Genomic DNA, 15955 nt, shown 5'->3' with positions numbered 1-15955 from the left:
CACTGAGATGGAAAGCCTAGCCCAGGGGATTCTGGGTGGCTTGATTATGCTTCAGATGGGATTAAAAAGGACATACTGGCTGCACAAATACAATTAGTAAGGTACCCAGTGGGTTTCCTGTTCTCTCTCCTGCCATAATGTGTTTTTATTTGCCAAAGAAGCTGCTGGTTCTGGACCAGTTTTCTTTCCTGGATCAAAAAAGAAGGTAGACTTGGCATACAATTGGGGTATTTCTCTTGTATGTATCATGTGTTCCTACCAGTTCTCCAGGCACATACATGATTAAAAACAGTAATAGAAATAAACCAAGTCAAAAATTGTGATTCCTCAATATTTCCTTTCCTTTAAAGAGTAGTATAAATTAATATTCCTCTCAACCCTCAACACCCTTACACACATATACACACGTACGTACACACACACACACACACACACACACACACATCATGAATAGACATAATAGTTCAGAAAAGAACTCTTCACTGAGGTCTCAGGAAGACATTAAGGAACTTTGCTAAAGACTCCTAAAACATCTCTAATTCTCCATGCCGTCTCCTCACATTATCTTATATTACTCATCTAAGGATAATAGATTTAGAATTGGAAGAAACCTTGAAGCTGTCCAGTCCTATTCCTTATAAATGAGGAAGCTGAGGTTCAAAGAAGTACAGACATATGTCATAGCTGTCACACAAGTCATAATACCAGGCAGGAGTTGAACTTAGCAACTGGAACTCCAGATGGAGTATTTTATCCATTGTACCATTTAATGACACATCATATTTCTCCCAATAGAGTTTTGTTATTATGTTAAATCATTTCAGTCAAATTTTCTGGCAAAAAAACTTGTCGATGATACCTCATCAGATCCCCACTGTACTTTTTCCCTTGACTTCTTTCCTGACTAAGTATAGAAAATTAAAATAGAGAAGGGGGGGGAAGCTTTTGGCCATATAATTGATTTTGGTTACGGAATGTGGTCCTTATAGATACAGACTACAGCAAAAATTGGAGTCTTAGTTTTAGCACTAGAAACGATAGCTGGGCAGCACCATGGCGCACAGAGCATTGGACCTGGAATCAAGAAAAATCTGGATTCCAATATGGTATCAGACATTAACTAGCTATATGATCATGGAGTTATTTAATCTCTATCTGCCTGTTTTCTCCATTGTAAAATGGAGACAATAATAGTAGTTTCCTCCTAAGGTTGTTGCTAGAATCAAATGAGATAATATTTGTAAAGTGCTTAGGATAGTGCCTGGCATGTAGTAAGTGCTCAAGAAATGTTTGTTTTCTTCTTTCCTACCTATAAGGCATGTTTAGATCAATCCTTTCACTTTACAAATGAAAAAACTGAGACCCATAGTAGTTAAATGAGTTCCCTCTAAGGTCACACAGGGATTGGTAGGAGCAATAGTTAAAGCCAGGTTCCCTCCTTCCAAAGCTAGCTCCTGCTCTACCAGCCTTAAAACTTTTTTTGTTTGCCATTTGAGTTGACATGGGTAAATTACTTTCAACTCTGGCATTCTCTATACCTCTCCCTAAAGCCATGCTTATTACCAAGAATTACACTTAGCTACACTTGAAAAATGGAGTGGAACTGGTGACCTTTGTTCTGAAAAAGGGACAGATAGGTGATATGGTAGATAGACCAGAAAGTCTGCCTCTGATACTTGCTAGTTGTGTGATTCTGAGCAAGTCATTTAACCTCTACCTGCCTCAGTTTCTTTATCTACAAAAATATGAATAAAAATAACACTTACCAGCTATAGTTTTTATAAAGATAAGATGATATTACATCCATATGTATATAATAATTTGTAAATCTTATCATACTGGATACTATTATTATTATTAAAAATTTATAGTGAAACAAATATAATTCAGTGATTTTTTTGAAGCAGTTGGAGTTAAGGGACTTGCCCAGTGCTACATGGTTAGTAACTGATCTGAGGCTGGATTTGAATTCCCATCCTCTAGCCTCCAGAATCAGTGTTCTATCCATCAATGACTTTTTTGCATTATATAGTGTGAACCAAGAACCTAGTGTGTTGATTTCTAATTTAGTTGATTTTTATTTGGGAAAATAGCTATGTCTGTTTTCCCACATCTCTCTTTCTCTCTCTGTCACTGCCTCTGTGTATGTCTTTGTCTCTCTGTGTGTCTCTCTCTGCCTCTGTCTCTGTGTCTCTGTCTCTGTCTCTCTTCATCTCTGTCTCTGTGTTTCTCTTCCGCCTACCCTCCCCACCTATCTCTCCCTTTCCCTCTCTTTCCCTTTCCTTCACCCTCTCCCTCTCTCCCTCTCCCCCCACCAAAATTGAAATCCTAGGGGAAAAAAATCAAACCTTTTCCCTCAGCTTTGAAACTTTAGTTGCTTTGTTTTCAATATAATATCCCACTTTGGTTTTGACTTGACAGGTATACAAGACAGACAAACTGAGAGCTGTGTTCCCTACCCCTAGCCTATCTATTGAATGTGATCCATGAAAACAATCCTCCTTTCATATATATCTGTTATCTTATTGGCCTTTTTCACTGGTTACTGTTGACCCTAACATGCAACTTTCAGACTGAGGTTAGCAATAACCAATGATAAGGAGTGAATAGCATATGTAAAAGAAGGTTGAGATTATTTGCCATTTTATATCTTAGTCGACATGTAATTTTTTAAATAGTTTTTTATTTACAAGTGATATGCATGGGTAATTTTACAGCATTGACAATTGCCAAACCTTTTGTTCCAATTTTTCCCCTCCTTCCCTCCACCCCCTCCCCTAGATGGCAGGATGACCAATACATGTTAAATATATTAGTGTATAAATTAAATATAAAATAAGTATACGTCAATATGTAACTTTTTAAAAATTTATATACTAAACTCTAGGGTAAGTCTATACAATATTAGAAGAAGAGAAGATTGGCAATTAGTGCTATTTATCTGATAATCTATGTGGAAGGCTATAAAGATTGTTTTTGTGCCAAAATGTCCCAATAATTTACAATTCCTCCACTTATCTATTATATTAATATAATATAACTGGAGGTACTTTGGAGAAGGGGGTAAGTTTATCAGACCACATCTCATCTTTTTTACTTGGAAAAGCTAGGGAAAATATTATATATATATACAAATGTGTATGTTGTTGTTGTTGTGGTTTGTCATTCCTTCTCCAAGAAGACCATGACATCAGGGAGGTGATGCCATGACATGCAATTGAATTGGATTTAAATGAGGGAAGGCTGTGCAAAGTCAGCTAGGTAGCACAGTGAATAGAATACAGGTCCTAGAATCAGAAAGACTAATCTCTATGAGTTCAAATCGGGCTTCAGCCATAGTAGCTGTGTGGCCTTTTTGCAAGTCACTTAATACTGTCTGCCTTATTATCCTCATCTGTAAAGTGAGCTGGAGAAAGAAACAGGAAATCCCTTCAGTGAAGAAAACTCCAAATGAGATCATGAAAATTCACACATGACTCAAGCCAACTGAAAAACACACATACATATATTTTTTAAAATATCCACTTATAAATATATCGTTCTTGTTATACATATGGATATATATATATATAGTTATATGTATTTCATATAAATTTTAACCATCAAAAACTCTGGTTGCTCAAGATGCTGCCAGGAAGCCTTCTGACTCAGTCCTTTAATAAATTGTGACCTTTGCTAAGGAAAATAAATGATGCTGTTCAGAAAGTGAATCAGGCTTCCCTCAGGTTATTGAGGCCTGAGCCCTGTGATAGTCTTTACCTTTCAGTACTCAACTTCACTCTCCCGTGCTTTCTAATAGAGCAAACCCATTAAGTTGTCCCCATTGTAATTTAGATCACAGAAGAGACTTCTACAGATTCTTTCAGGTTAAAATAACTGGTATAAAGAGAGTAGGCAAAATTATTCCACTGTAGCTACGTGCTTAATTATATGGAATCCTGCATAAATTGTCAAGTGCAAAGAATTATTCTGATAAATTAAAATACTAATTAAATAGGCTATTGCAGAATTTTGAGAACATTATAGGGTTCCGCTTCTTCAGGTAATTTGCATATCCTTCATCTAGTGAATTTAATTTTAAAGGACTTCTTTTTTGTGTGTTTGGAAACCCTTTTTGTCTCCCATGAAGATAAAAATGGGCTTTGTGCGTTGTTCCTTGCTTTATTAAAGCAGCCTTTACTGGTATGTCTCCACATTGAGGTTTGTCAGCCCTCTGTTATAAATGCCAATTTGGAAAGTTGAAAAATTGGTCCTAAATATTAAATTGGAACCAAAGTTTGCATGTTGAACCCCTAGATGAAATTATGTCTTTTCCCTTCATATTTCTAAGAAGCTGTGAATGTGACCTTAGGTAGTTCACAGTGAAAAAGAATGGGAATGCTTATCATATTTAGATATATCACCTAAACTTTGGAAAGCCAATTTCAATTTGGAAACAGAGAAATTAAAGGTATTGTCTTGTGAATCAAAATTCGTTTTTTTTTTAAAGGAGTATGGTTTTAGAGAAAGTGAGGTCCTTTTTTAAATGAGGTCCTGTACCTTTGGTGAATAATCTCTTTGAAGAAAAAGCAGAGATACTTAAAAGAAATAAATGTGACTACACAGGGAACTCTCTGGTGCTGTAATATTTAAAATTAATCTATACAAAGTAGAAAAGGGAAGGCATATAGTCAAGGAAGAATATAAAATAGTATGAACTTGTGAGAGTTCAAAATTGGCTGAAACTTACAAATAATACTTTTTTAAAACCTACTTTTTGTTGTTATATTTTAAAAACAGGAGTAATAGGCATTAGAATTGTTTCTTGTAAGAGTCTCATTCATTTATTCATTCATTATGCATTAAAGTTGAAAGATTGAAACAGGTATTTAGAGCATTATCTTGAATCCTGTTCAAACTAGTTATGTGACTTAGTTTCTCTTGAGTAACATTTTTCTCAATCATAAATTGGAGATAATAATATTTATTGTACCTATCTACCAAGGCAGTCATAAAAATTAAATTTTATAGGGCATGTAAACTTTGTAAATTTGAAATCACAGTTTAAGTCTTAGTAGTAGTTGTCATTGTTATTAATTTGTTCAGCAAATAATCTAAGTTTTGCTTACAGAGTGATTTTTGTAATCTACAATTATAACTATATCCCTCCTCTCTTTAAAAATCTTCTGCTATTCCCCTGTTTTTTTCTATAAAATAAAGGCTCCTTGGTCATGTTCAAGGCCTCCCACAGCTTGTGCTGACCTTATTTTTCTAGCCTTATAGTGTGCTATTCTTCTTGGGGCTCTTTACCCAAGAGTCAAACCAGAGTCCTTGATGATCCTTCATTTTGTACTTTCTGATTCAGCCTTGGTACCTTTGTTCTCATTCAACTTCATCTCTACAAATGTGTCTTCCTTTATCTGAAATTGTTGAAATTCTTTCCTAATTTGAAGATAAAAACTTAGATGCCACTATTCTTGAAAAGTCTTTCATTCCTCTCATTCTTCTTTTTTTAATCTCTTTTGCTATAATGGATGGTTCTTTCTTATTTACTAATGAAAAACTTTGTAACATAATTATTTGCCTATTTACCTTATTCCCTCCAACTAGATTGTAAGCTCCTTGAAAGCAGACACTGTATCTTGGTTCATCTTTGCATCCCTAATGCCTAATAATAGAAATGATTAACATTTGACATAAAGAATTAATGTTAACAAAGCACTATATATATATATATATAGATGCTATATTTAGCTATATATATAGTGATGCTCATTTAATGAACAATTATGTGTCAGGCATCCTACTAAGTACTAGTGATACAAATACAAGCAAGAAAGTTCTTTCCCTTAAATACAAGACATAAAAGGGACCAAAAAAAAAGGGGGAAGTGGAAGAGAAGGTAGGAATGAAGGAATCTAGTGAAAGAGGAATTGACAGGACATGATTTGAAATCCAAAGACAATGCCAAAAGGCAAATCAAGGCAGGCCCCCCCATACCTTTCCACAAAATGAAGGCTCCAGGAAGAACTCACCAAATGGGAGGAGTGTGAGTCTTGCAGAGGGATTCTCCATAAGTAGGATCCAGGGTGGTAGGCAGTTGACAATAATGATAAAAATAACAGCTTATATTTATAGGGTACTTTAAAGTTCAAAAAGCATTTTTGTATCAGCCAGTTTAATTTTAAAAGATAGTATTCAATAACAGATAAATTCAATAAGTAGGATTCTAAAATGAGTCCCAGGTCTCAGCTTATCTAATCCAAAGAAGGCTGATGCCATTAAGGCAAAACAGGAAGTGAGAAAGAAGAGATAGCTTTTCAGGGATGGTGCCATATTAGTTTGGGATCTGTTTAACTGATCATGTTAGTGGGATATCCAGATATAAATGTCATATGATAAATATAACAACAACTAGCACTTATGTGGTGCTTTAAACTGTTCCAAATCCTTTGTGTGTGTGTGTGTGTGTGTGTGTGTGTGTGTGTGTATCTCCTGACATTTTGACCTGAATATCCCACTGGCACATTAAGTTAGATATATCCAAACCTAATACTACATCATCTGTGCAAGAGTAGCTCTTCTTTCTGACTTCTTGTTTTGTCTAATGGGACCTGGTTTTCTAGGCTCAGACTCCTTCTGCTCCATATCAAATTATCTGTCAAGTCTTACTAATTGTCCTTAAATACCATCTCTTAAAACTAAATGATTGATACAAAACTACCATTAAGTTTAAAATGTCCTATAATTGTAAGCAGTTATTTTTATCATCATCAACAACCTTCCACCCCAGAGCCCACTTACTAAGAATCCCTCTCCAAGGAGGATTCCTATTTGTTCCTTTTGAAGCCTCCATTTTGTGGAATAGTTCTCAGCAGAACTGGTGATAGCTGTAGGACCAGCTAAGTATCTCACTCCAGATTGTTGTTTCTTTGTTGTTTGTTTTGTGGCTTTTTTTCCTGTAGGTTTTCATTTTTACATTTCTTGCCTACACTAAGCTTTGGTCATTAGTCATCCCTGGATCCTCAGGTAGCATGCATCGTTAAGGGGAAATGGACTCTGGAGAGCACAAAGAAGTTAGGAATAAAACAATAAGCTATTTTGAGTTTAATATAGAGTACAACAAATATTTTTTATCATTTACTGCATGCAAGTACAACTGCACCATGCTAAGCACTGGATAAATTTCAGGTTCTAGGTCTAGATGAACCATATTTCAGTTAGTCTGAAGTCAAATCTCAGGAAGAAGAAGCAGAGAGACAGACAGAAAAAAAGAGTGTGTGTGAGTGAATGAGTTTGGGCCTTAATGAAACTAATTTCATAGGTTTAAGAGGTCCCTAAGATTTGACCCAAGTATTGCTTAGATTCATGAGTATACATAAATGGTGGTGATGGAAATGAACAGTAATTAGTGAATCCATCAGTCAACAGGTGATGGACTATCTCTGTAAATTATTGTTATATAATCATTGCTAAATTTACCATTTTTTCTTAAGAGTTTGGAAGAATGAGTGTGTCAATAAATTCTAAGTTCTAAACCTACTATGTTAGAACCTACTATGTTAAAGGTTCTATGCTAGAACCTCTCATGAAAGCAGTACCAGTTGATAGCTAGTAATAATACCTAACATTTATATAGTACCTACTATGTGACAGACATTGTGCTAAACATTTTACAAATATTAACTTATTTGATCTTCTCAACACATCTGGGAGATAGTTGCTATTATTATCCCCATTTTTGTAGATAAGGAAACTGAGGCAGACAAAGTATAAGTGACTTGCTCAGGGTCACATAGCTAATAAGTGTCTAAAGTCAATTTGAATCCATAAAGTGAGTCCTAGTTGGGAAGACAGGGCTAATACAAAATGCAATCATAATACAGCAAATAAATTGTCTTAAATTCTTAGGATAATTCTGTGGGAATATAGAGAAGGAAGAAATCAGTGTGAATGGGATTTTTCATTTACTTTATTCAAAGCCTGTATGCAGTGTCCCAAAAGTCATAGTACAATTTTAAGCTTTTGAGGCAGCCTGTATTCCTTTGAAGTTCAGAATAAATACTAGCTCAGGAGGTTGAACTGGACCTTAAAGGATCAGCAGAATTTGTCTAGGTGGGAAAAAAGAGAGGATCCTTCTAACTCTTTTGAAAAGTCTGTTGCATGTAAGAGGACTGTACAGATCTGCATACATATATTGTATCTAGAATATACTATAACATATTTAACATGTGTAAGACTGCCTGCCATCTAGGAGAGGGGGTAGAGGGAGGGAAGGGAAAAGTCAGAGCAGAAGTGAATGCAAGGGATAATGTTGTAAAAAATTACCCTGGCATATGTTCTGGTCAATAAAAAGGTGTAATTTAAAAAAAAAAAAGAAAAAAAAAAAGAAAAGAAAAGTCTGTTGCACATACTTGTATATACTTGTATAACTACCCTGGAAATTCATTTCATTCTAATATTGCCAACTGTTCTATAAGAAAGTTCAAAGGGAAACCAGTTACTGAGATATTTAATGAGGCTTCCATCCTCAATGCCAGCTCACATGAAAACCTTGGTCCTGAGCACATTAGTTTTTAGTTTGTTCTGGCTTTAGATTCACTAGATCCCATTTCTTTGTTATACCTCCTAAAAAGAGAAAATTTGGGTGGAATGACAAAAATCACATGGTCAGTGAAATCATGCATTTTCTTACTCTAATAGAATGTAAGGTCCACAAGGGCAAAGGATGTTACAGTTTTTATCTTTATATCTTTAGTGCCTAGAAGGATGCTTGACACATAGTAGATAGTTTTTAAATACTTGATTGATTAATTTCCTGATTTCATACTCAATAATTATATTTCAGGAAAAAGAATGCTCCAAACTGTAGTTTTCAGAATAAGTGTATTTTTCATTATAATCAGTAGATTGGCATTGAAAATTACAACTCACAAGGAAGCTTGACTTAGCTTTTTATTTGTTTATACTCAGTCTATAATAGCTTTCTTTGTCCCTTCTTTCTCCATTATTAACTACCCTTGGTATTCTGACCAATTTAAATAAAAATTCATTGGGTATACATACAGACTGATCTAAAGAGGAGGTTGATTTAGTGGATAAAAAGCTGGTTTCTAAAATAGGAAAACTATTCAAGTCCTATTTTTGACTCCTTCTGGCAAAGGATCCTGGACAATTATTTTCTAGGAATTCTCTAAGACTGCAAGGTGCAAAGAAGGTATCAACTTAGAGGGAGTTCCCTTACTTAGGAGTTTACTATACCAATTTTAGTTTAATCCTTCTCCCTCTAGATGGAAATACAATGGAGATTGCCTACTCAGCTCTCAGAGAGCCCAATGAACATCTTATTGAGAAGCATATTGGTTGAAATTGACATCAAACATTGTTATTGTGCCAGGAACTGTGTTAAGCGCTGAAATATAAAGAAAGGGGGAAAAAGTCTTGTTTTCAAGGAATTCACAATATAATGGAGGAGAAAACATGGAAATGATTACAAACAAAGAAGACACATACAATATTAGATGGAAATAAATTAAGAGGGAAGGTACCAGCTTTAATGTAGATCAAGAAAAGCTTGTTGCAGAAAGGAATGTTTAAACTAGGTCCTAAAGGGAATCAGAAAAACCAGCAAACTGAGGTAAGGAGGCAGAGCATTCCAGATATGAGGGAGAAACAGGGAAAATTCAAAGTTGAAGATGTAGTCTTGTCCCCAGGAAGTAGTAAGAAGACTGGTGTCACTGGCTTGAAGAGATTGTAAAGGGATGTAAGGTATAGGAAGACTGGAAAGGTAAGAAGGGGGCAGGTTATGAAGGACTTTGAAAACAAAAAGAGGATTTTGTCTTTGATCCTGGGTGTAATGGGGAGTTAATTAAATGATGGGCAAGGGGATATGAACATGGTAAGCCTTGTACTTAAAGAACATCAATTTGACAGCTGACTAGAGAATAGACTGTGGTGAGGAGAGACTTAAGGTTGGGAGATCAACTGACAGGTTATTGTACTACTTAAAAAGTTAGAAGTGCACAATTTGTTGTACAAGCTGCCTTTTTTTTCGTTTCTAGGCCTATGGTCTGGTTGCTCTTAGTAATAACAAGGAAAAATGTTTAAAATCTTTTTATATGCCTTATAAGCCTAAACCTAATTGTAAAAGTTTATCAACGATTATCTTTAAAAGTAACCTGCTACTCAGGAAAATGTTATCTTTTGTTAATGGGAACTCCATTTAAAAAAAATAATTACTTTATAAATTGCCATTAAAAATTCTCTTGCTATTCAGGGTTTACTTCATTGTATCACCCTCACCATATCCCAATTAAATGTCCTTATTGAGATTTTCATATTGCCTTTGCTCTCACCCAGATTGTTTCTTGTCTGCTTCAGCTTTTTTGCAGTATATATAATTACCTATATGTAAAAATAATGTTCATTCATTTGAAGGAGAAAACTTTCTATAAGACAATGAAAAGACCCTAAAGGTAGAGATGGCAGGCTATAACAGGAGCTCATTTGTATCATGCTCAAAGATATAATTTCATTACCCAAGATTAACGTAGGTGTATTACACTGTGAGGTGAAAGTAATTGCTATTTTCTTGCTTTCCCTTTCTCTATTCATCACAATTCCAATGCATTCTTCATTCACAGAGTTTTCAATGCAATCTTTTTTCCCCTGGGTTCTCATTTCCAAAATGACAGGAGCTTTGTCCAGTGGAATATTTCTTCAGAATCATAAGTGAAGGTCAATTGTTTTTGACACAACTTCCTTTGGACTGAAGTGGGGGCAGGCAGGTTTTTGGTATTAGTGTTAGGATTCCCCAGTTTGCATTTACATCCACTAATTGTTTCCAAACCTCATTTCTCTTGGAATGATTATTGAGTGTAATTCATTCCCTGAAAGTCTTCCTCATTTTAAATCAGGACCCAATTTGGATGAATCCTTTATTGGCTCTAAATTATTCTAGTGCGTTTCTTCTAGGAGTATGGGTAAGAGAGGATAAAAGAGTGAGGAACATAATGAAATGAATAAATACATTTCGTTTTTCCTTTCTAGTTGGGCTTATTATAAAAGACTAATGCCACAGTCAATTTTGTTGCTGTTCATGAAAGCTGGCTCATTGATGAATAAGGATATCAGCAGTAAATTTATTGAATTTTTCAACAGGAAAAAAATAACCTAAAGGTTAGGTGTATCTTGAGCACTGAATACTCACCAAGCTGACAACTGTGCTTCTCAATTTTTCCCAACAGCTGACAACAAAGACGAGCTTGAAAAAGCCTCAGGACTGAAAATTCTTCGAACAGGAATTGGATCGGTAAGTGATTATAAGGCAAGAGTGTTGTTCAAAATGTCAATGAAAATGTTTGCCAAGTTTTTCCATGAAAATACAGTTGCTCAGACTCAAATAATGTAATCACATTGACCTTGGAATGATGGCATGATCATTAAGGATATTTGCATACAAAACTATTATCGTCATGTCAAAAGTACCACCCAGTTATGTCATAGATAGCAATTGCCACACCCAAACACATTGGATTTGGGATGATGTTTTTGAAAACTTGCCAAATTAGCATCATCATACTTCTCTAAGGAAAATCACTCAATGATGAAGAAGACCAGTACCTTTAAGATTCACTTTTTTTTTTCTTGGGTTGCTTCACAGAGTCACCAGATCTTGAAATTTGGTAGAATACTATTTAATCTATGTTATTTAAATAAATAAACAATCTATAAACAAACAATAAATAAACAAACCAAGGCTAAATGATATTAAAGGTATTCTGTTGGTGAACAAATTGTTCAGACTGCCTTTATAATAACACTTGAAATACCTGAAAAATTCATGAAATATATGGAAAGACATAGTCACACCCATGTTGCTATCATAGAAAGAGACTTGATCAAGCAGTTCAAGGAAGCTCAAGCCCTTGCCTGCTTTGGCCAGTTTTTAATTGGGATTCTAACTTTCTGACTAGGATACTCTTCCAGAAATGCATTTAGTGACCATAAGAATAATGCATGTGACAAGGGGCTAAAACATATGTTCAGAGTGGAATTTTCATTTTTAGCTTTCAAGACTTTTACAATGAAAGATAAACATTAAGAAACAAATTTCTCTTGGTATCCATCTTAGTCTCAGACTGATCTCTTCATAGTCAGCTTTGTCTCATGAATCTGTCATTTACCAGTCACATCTTGGATTGTAGAAATAAGATCTTGTCTAATTGGTTGCTCTCTCTCCCACCCCCAAAGTTAAAAAAAAGGTTTTTATGATTACAAAGTTGTTCACTGTTCAGATACAGCTTTATAGAAAGAGTGCGTTGTACCTTGAAAACATCCATTTTGCAGCTAAACGATGGACAGAATATAGTAAAAGAGTAAAACAAATGACTGATAGAAACTTTTCAAAAAACGCTTGAAGGGGTCTGACAGATACTATTGTTCTTGGTGTTTTCTCAGTGCCTTTCCAACTCAGACTAGATTAATGAAGCATTTGACAGCTGACAACATCCTGCATTTTTTTGCACTGTGCTGTATCTTCAGCAACCAATAAGTGGAAAGGAATAAGCCAAGAGGCAGTGGGGATCCAAATAACTGTCTGTATTACACAGAAGGCACGGTGACCAAAGGGGAAAGGGACCCGAGGAGCTTGGAGGATTAGGGCAAATGATGGAAGTGCTTTGATTTGACTGTCTCTCTTTTTGGTGTAATAGAACTCAAGAAGTATTTTTCACTTTTCTGTTGATTCTGTCCCCTCAACCTTATCAAATGTGATTTTTATATATTTTTGTGCATAGTCATTCCTCCAGGAAGAATAATAGAATTCTGTAACTAAGCCAATTCTCCAATGATTCAGGATCAAATGCAGATGGGTCCAGGTGAAAGCCATTCTGAGTAATCCAATCATGCAGTTGCTTCTCAGGCTGCTCTTTGACTTAGAATATTTGGGCCAAATCAGAGGCTGGGCTACAGTAGAACTGAAAGAATCTTTTGTAGAAGGTCTAGTTCTTTGATTTAAAGGAATTAGAAGAAAAGAGAAGTCGTGTGTAGTACTAAAGCTATCAAGCAAATTTCAAATAGCAGTTACTTAAAATTAAAAAAAAAAATCAAGCCATGAGGTTTGTTCAGTCACTTTTCAGTTGGGTCCAACTTTTCGTGACCGCATTTGGGGTTTTCTTGGCAAATATATTGGAGTGGTTTGCCATTTTCTTCTCCAGTTCATTTTACAGATGAGAAAACTGAGGCAAACAGGGTGAAATGACTTGCCCACATTATATAAGAAGTAAGTTTCTAAGACTAGATTTGAATTTAGGAAGGTGAGTTTTCCTGACTTCAGGCCAGGTATTCTTTCCACTGTACTATTTAGCTACCCCAACCATGAGCTTATTAGATTTTTAAACTGATTCTTACAAAACAGTATTAAGTTCAGGAAAGGGAGTTGATGTATTTGAATTGGTAGTTTTATGCCTAATTATTTAGTTAGCTGCATAAAGTTCTCTTAGCTGGACCAGAAGCTGGGCATACTTTACTTTTGTTTCTTGATAGATTTAATTTCTTACATTTCTGCGGACTAAATAAATGTACTTACTACTTTAAGAATGCTATGTACTTTATGAAACTTTCACATCTCTCTTTTTAAACATCTGATCTATCTTCATCTCCACTAGTACGGCTGTTACTAATAGCAATAACAAGGGCAGCTAGATGCCATAGTAGATAGAATCCCTTTCTTGGGGGGAAAACGAGTTTAAATTCATCCTTAGAAATTTATTAGCTAAGATAACTAGGCAAGTCATCTAATGCTATTTACCTTAGTGTCATCATCTGTAAAATTAGCTGGAGGGAAAAATGGCAAATCATTCCAGTATCTTTGCCAAGAAAACTTGAAATGGGGGCATGAAAAGTAAGACACAACTTAAAAAAACCAAACAACAACAACTACTATTATTACTACTACTGTGGTTAATAGTATTTATATAGTGCTTTAAGGTTTACAAGTCATTCTTCTCTCAGTTAATCTTCTAAACAACTTTAGGAAGTACTATGTTACTCCCCAAATGGGGATGAGGAACCTGAGATTACCCAGGGGCACATAGCTAGTAAGCATTCATTTCTGATTCTTACATCTTGTCCTGTGCCATCTAGTTTCCATGAGGAAAATAATTTAAATTTAATTTGCCCAAGATCACAACTAATTACTAATCCAGAGAACTGGAAATCGGTCTCAAAATTCCTAGTACCAAATAGCAAGATACCTTTAATCTCTATCTTTTTATTAATACTTTGCCAGCCTCACTATTTCATGCATGACAAGGCTATTTTCCTGAATCCATAGATCACTTATAATATGATGGAAATGGGTCTGAAAAGGAGGCTGACTCCTGGGCATGAAGATCACTCTAAATCTGACACAGGCCTCAATCTTATTTGTTTACAGTTTTACCTTGCTTTCTCTAGTGAAATAGAGATTTAAATTGCATATGAGGTTTGTTCTTTCTCATAACATGAGAATCTTTATATCATGGCACCTATATCTTCACCCCATTATTCCTTCTCATAGAATTCATATTTTAGAATGAGAAATGCTTGGCTCCATGTGTATTTTTTCATTTAGCCATTCCACAGAAAATTTGGCCAGAGTCTATAAAATTTACATCCCTAGTATCTTGATATAATTATTGTTCTATAAGAAATGATGAAAAAAAGAAATGGAGTAGTTAGATTTCAGGGGAAAAAAAACATGGAAGGGCTTACATGAACTGATATTGAATGAAGTGAGCAGAACCAGGAAAACATTGTACCCAATAACAGTATTATTGTGTGATGATCAACTATGATAGACTCAGTTTTTCTCAGTAATACAGTGATCGAAGATAATTCAAATAGATTTGTGATGGAAACTGCCATCCACACCCAGAGAAAGAACTATAGAGACTGAATAAAAATTGAAACATACTAAATTTTCCATCTTAATTGCTATTTTTCTTTCTTGTGGTTATTTCCTTTTTTCACATGACTAACATGAAAATGTGTTTAATATGATTGTTTATGTATAATCTAAAAAAAAAGAAGAATGGAAGAAAGAAGAAAAAAAAGGAAGGAAGGACAAGACTTTAGGATCCTCAATGGGAAAGGGATGAAAAAAACTCCTTCATTCCATATGTAGAACAACTTTACATACAACCTCTCCATTTATGAGAGAGCTCCATGCCCATAATACAACCTGTAACAAAGAGGACATCATGGCAAGAACAAGCAAAATGAATTCCTCACACACACTTTCCATGGGGTGTTTCCTGTTGCAGTTCACAAGTCACTCAATGAAACATCCTTGTAGTACAAAGAATTGATTCTCTTTCTGGTCCTCACCTATTTATAAATTGGCTTTGTTATATTGGCTGAGCTATTCCTGGGGGCATCTGCTGTGATGATAAGAGAGGCAAAGGACTGTAGAAAACCCATGGGTGCTAGTTCCATCCCCTTATTAAAATTTTTCCATAAAATGACAATCTCCCCAGTTTTCCATTCTTCATGATTCCACTTCTGTCTTCCTCCTGGGGCTCTCAGACTTCTTAGCAGAGTCCAGATGTTTTCTTGGTTGATCACATATTTGGAGACTAGTTTTCAGGATCTCCTGTCCTTTTCCAGATGGCACTTTTCCTTGTCATAAGGCAGCTTTTCTATTATCTTTGAAATTCAGTTACAGAATTCTCATATGGGATCTCAAATCTGAACATTTCTTTCTTTCCATAAAGTTTTTCTCTTATATAAGTTTCAAATTAAAGCTTTATATCAAGAAGCATTGAAGAATATGGGGAGGGTGTGTGCGTTTGTGTGTGTGTGTGTGTGTGTGTGTGTGTGTGTGTGTGTGTGTGTGTTAGGGGGATAGGGAAGAAATATGGATAAAAAGGTAACAGGTGGGGAATTTTGGAAAAGTAAATAATCTGTTTTTCCCAAAATCTTATTTGTTTCATTC

General features: G+C 35.2%; 1 protein-coding gene across 1 annotated transcript in view; it reads left to right on the top strand.

Annotated features, from left to right (window-relative positions):
* The window catches only part of PTPRN2 (protein tyrosine phosphatase receptor type N2), a 1447381-nt gene that overhangs the window by 983594 nt on the left and 447832 nt on the right, over nucleotides 1-15955 (top strand). The window contains exon 12 of the mRNA XM_031937732.1: nucleotides 11226-11290. Within this exon, the coding sequence (XP_031793592.1) occupies nucleotides 11226-11290 (65 nt within the window). The remainder of the gene's footprint in view (nucleotides 1-11225; nucleotides 11291-15955) is intronic.

This window comes from Sarcophilus harrisii, chromosome 5 (assembly GCF_902635505.1).
Source record: "Sarcophilus harrisii chromosome 5, mSarHar1.11, whole genome shotgun sequence".
Classification (NCBI taxonomy): Eukaryota; Metazoa; Chordata; class Mammalia; order Dasyuromorphia; family Dasyuridae; genus Sarcophilus; species Sarcophilus harrisii.
The sequence above is the reverse complement of the archived record's forward strand: the minus strand, read 5'-3'. Positions and strand labels throughout refer to the sequence as shown.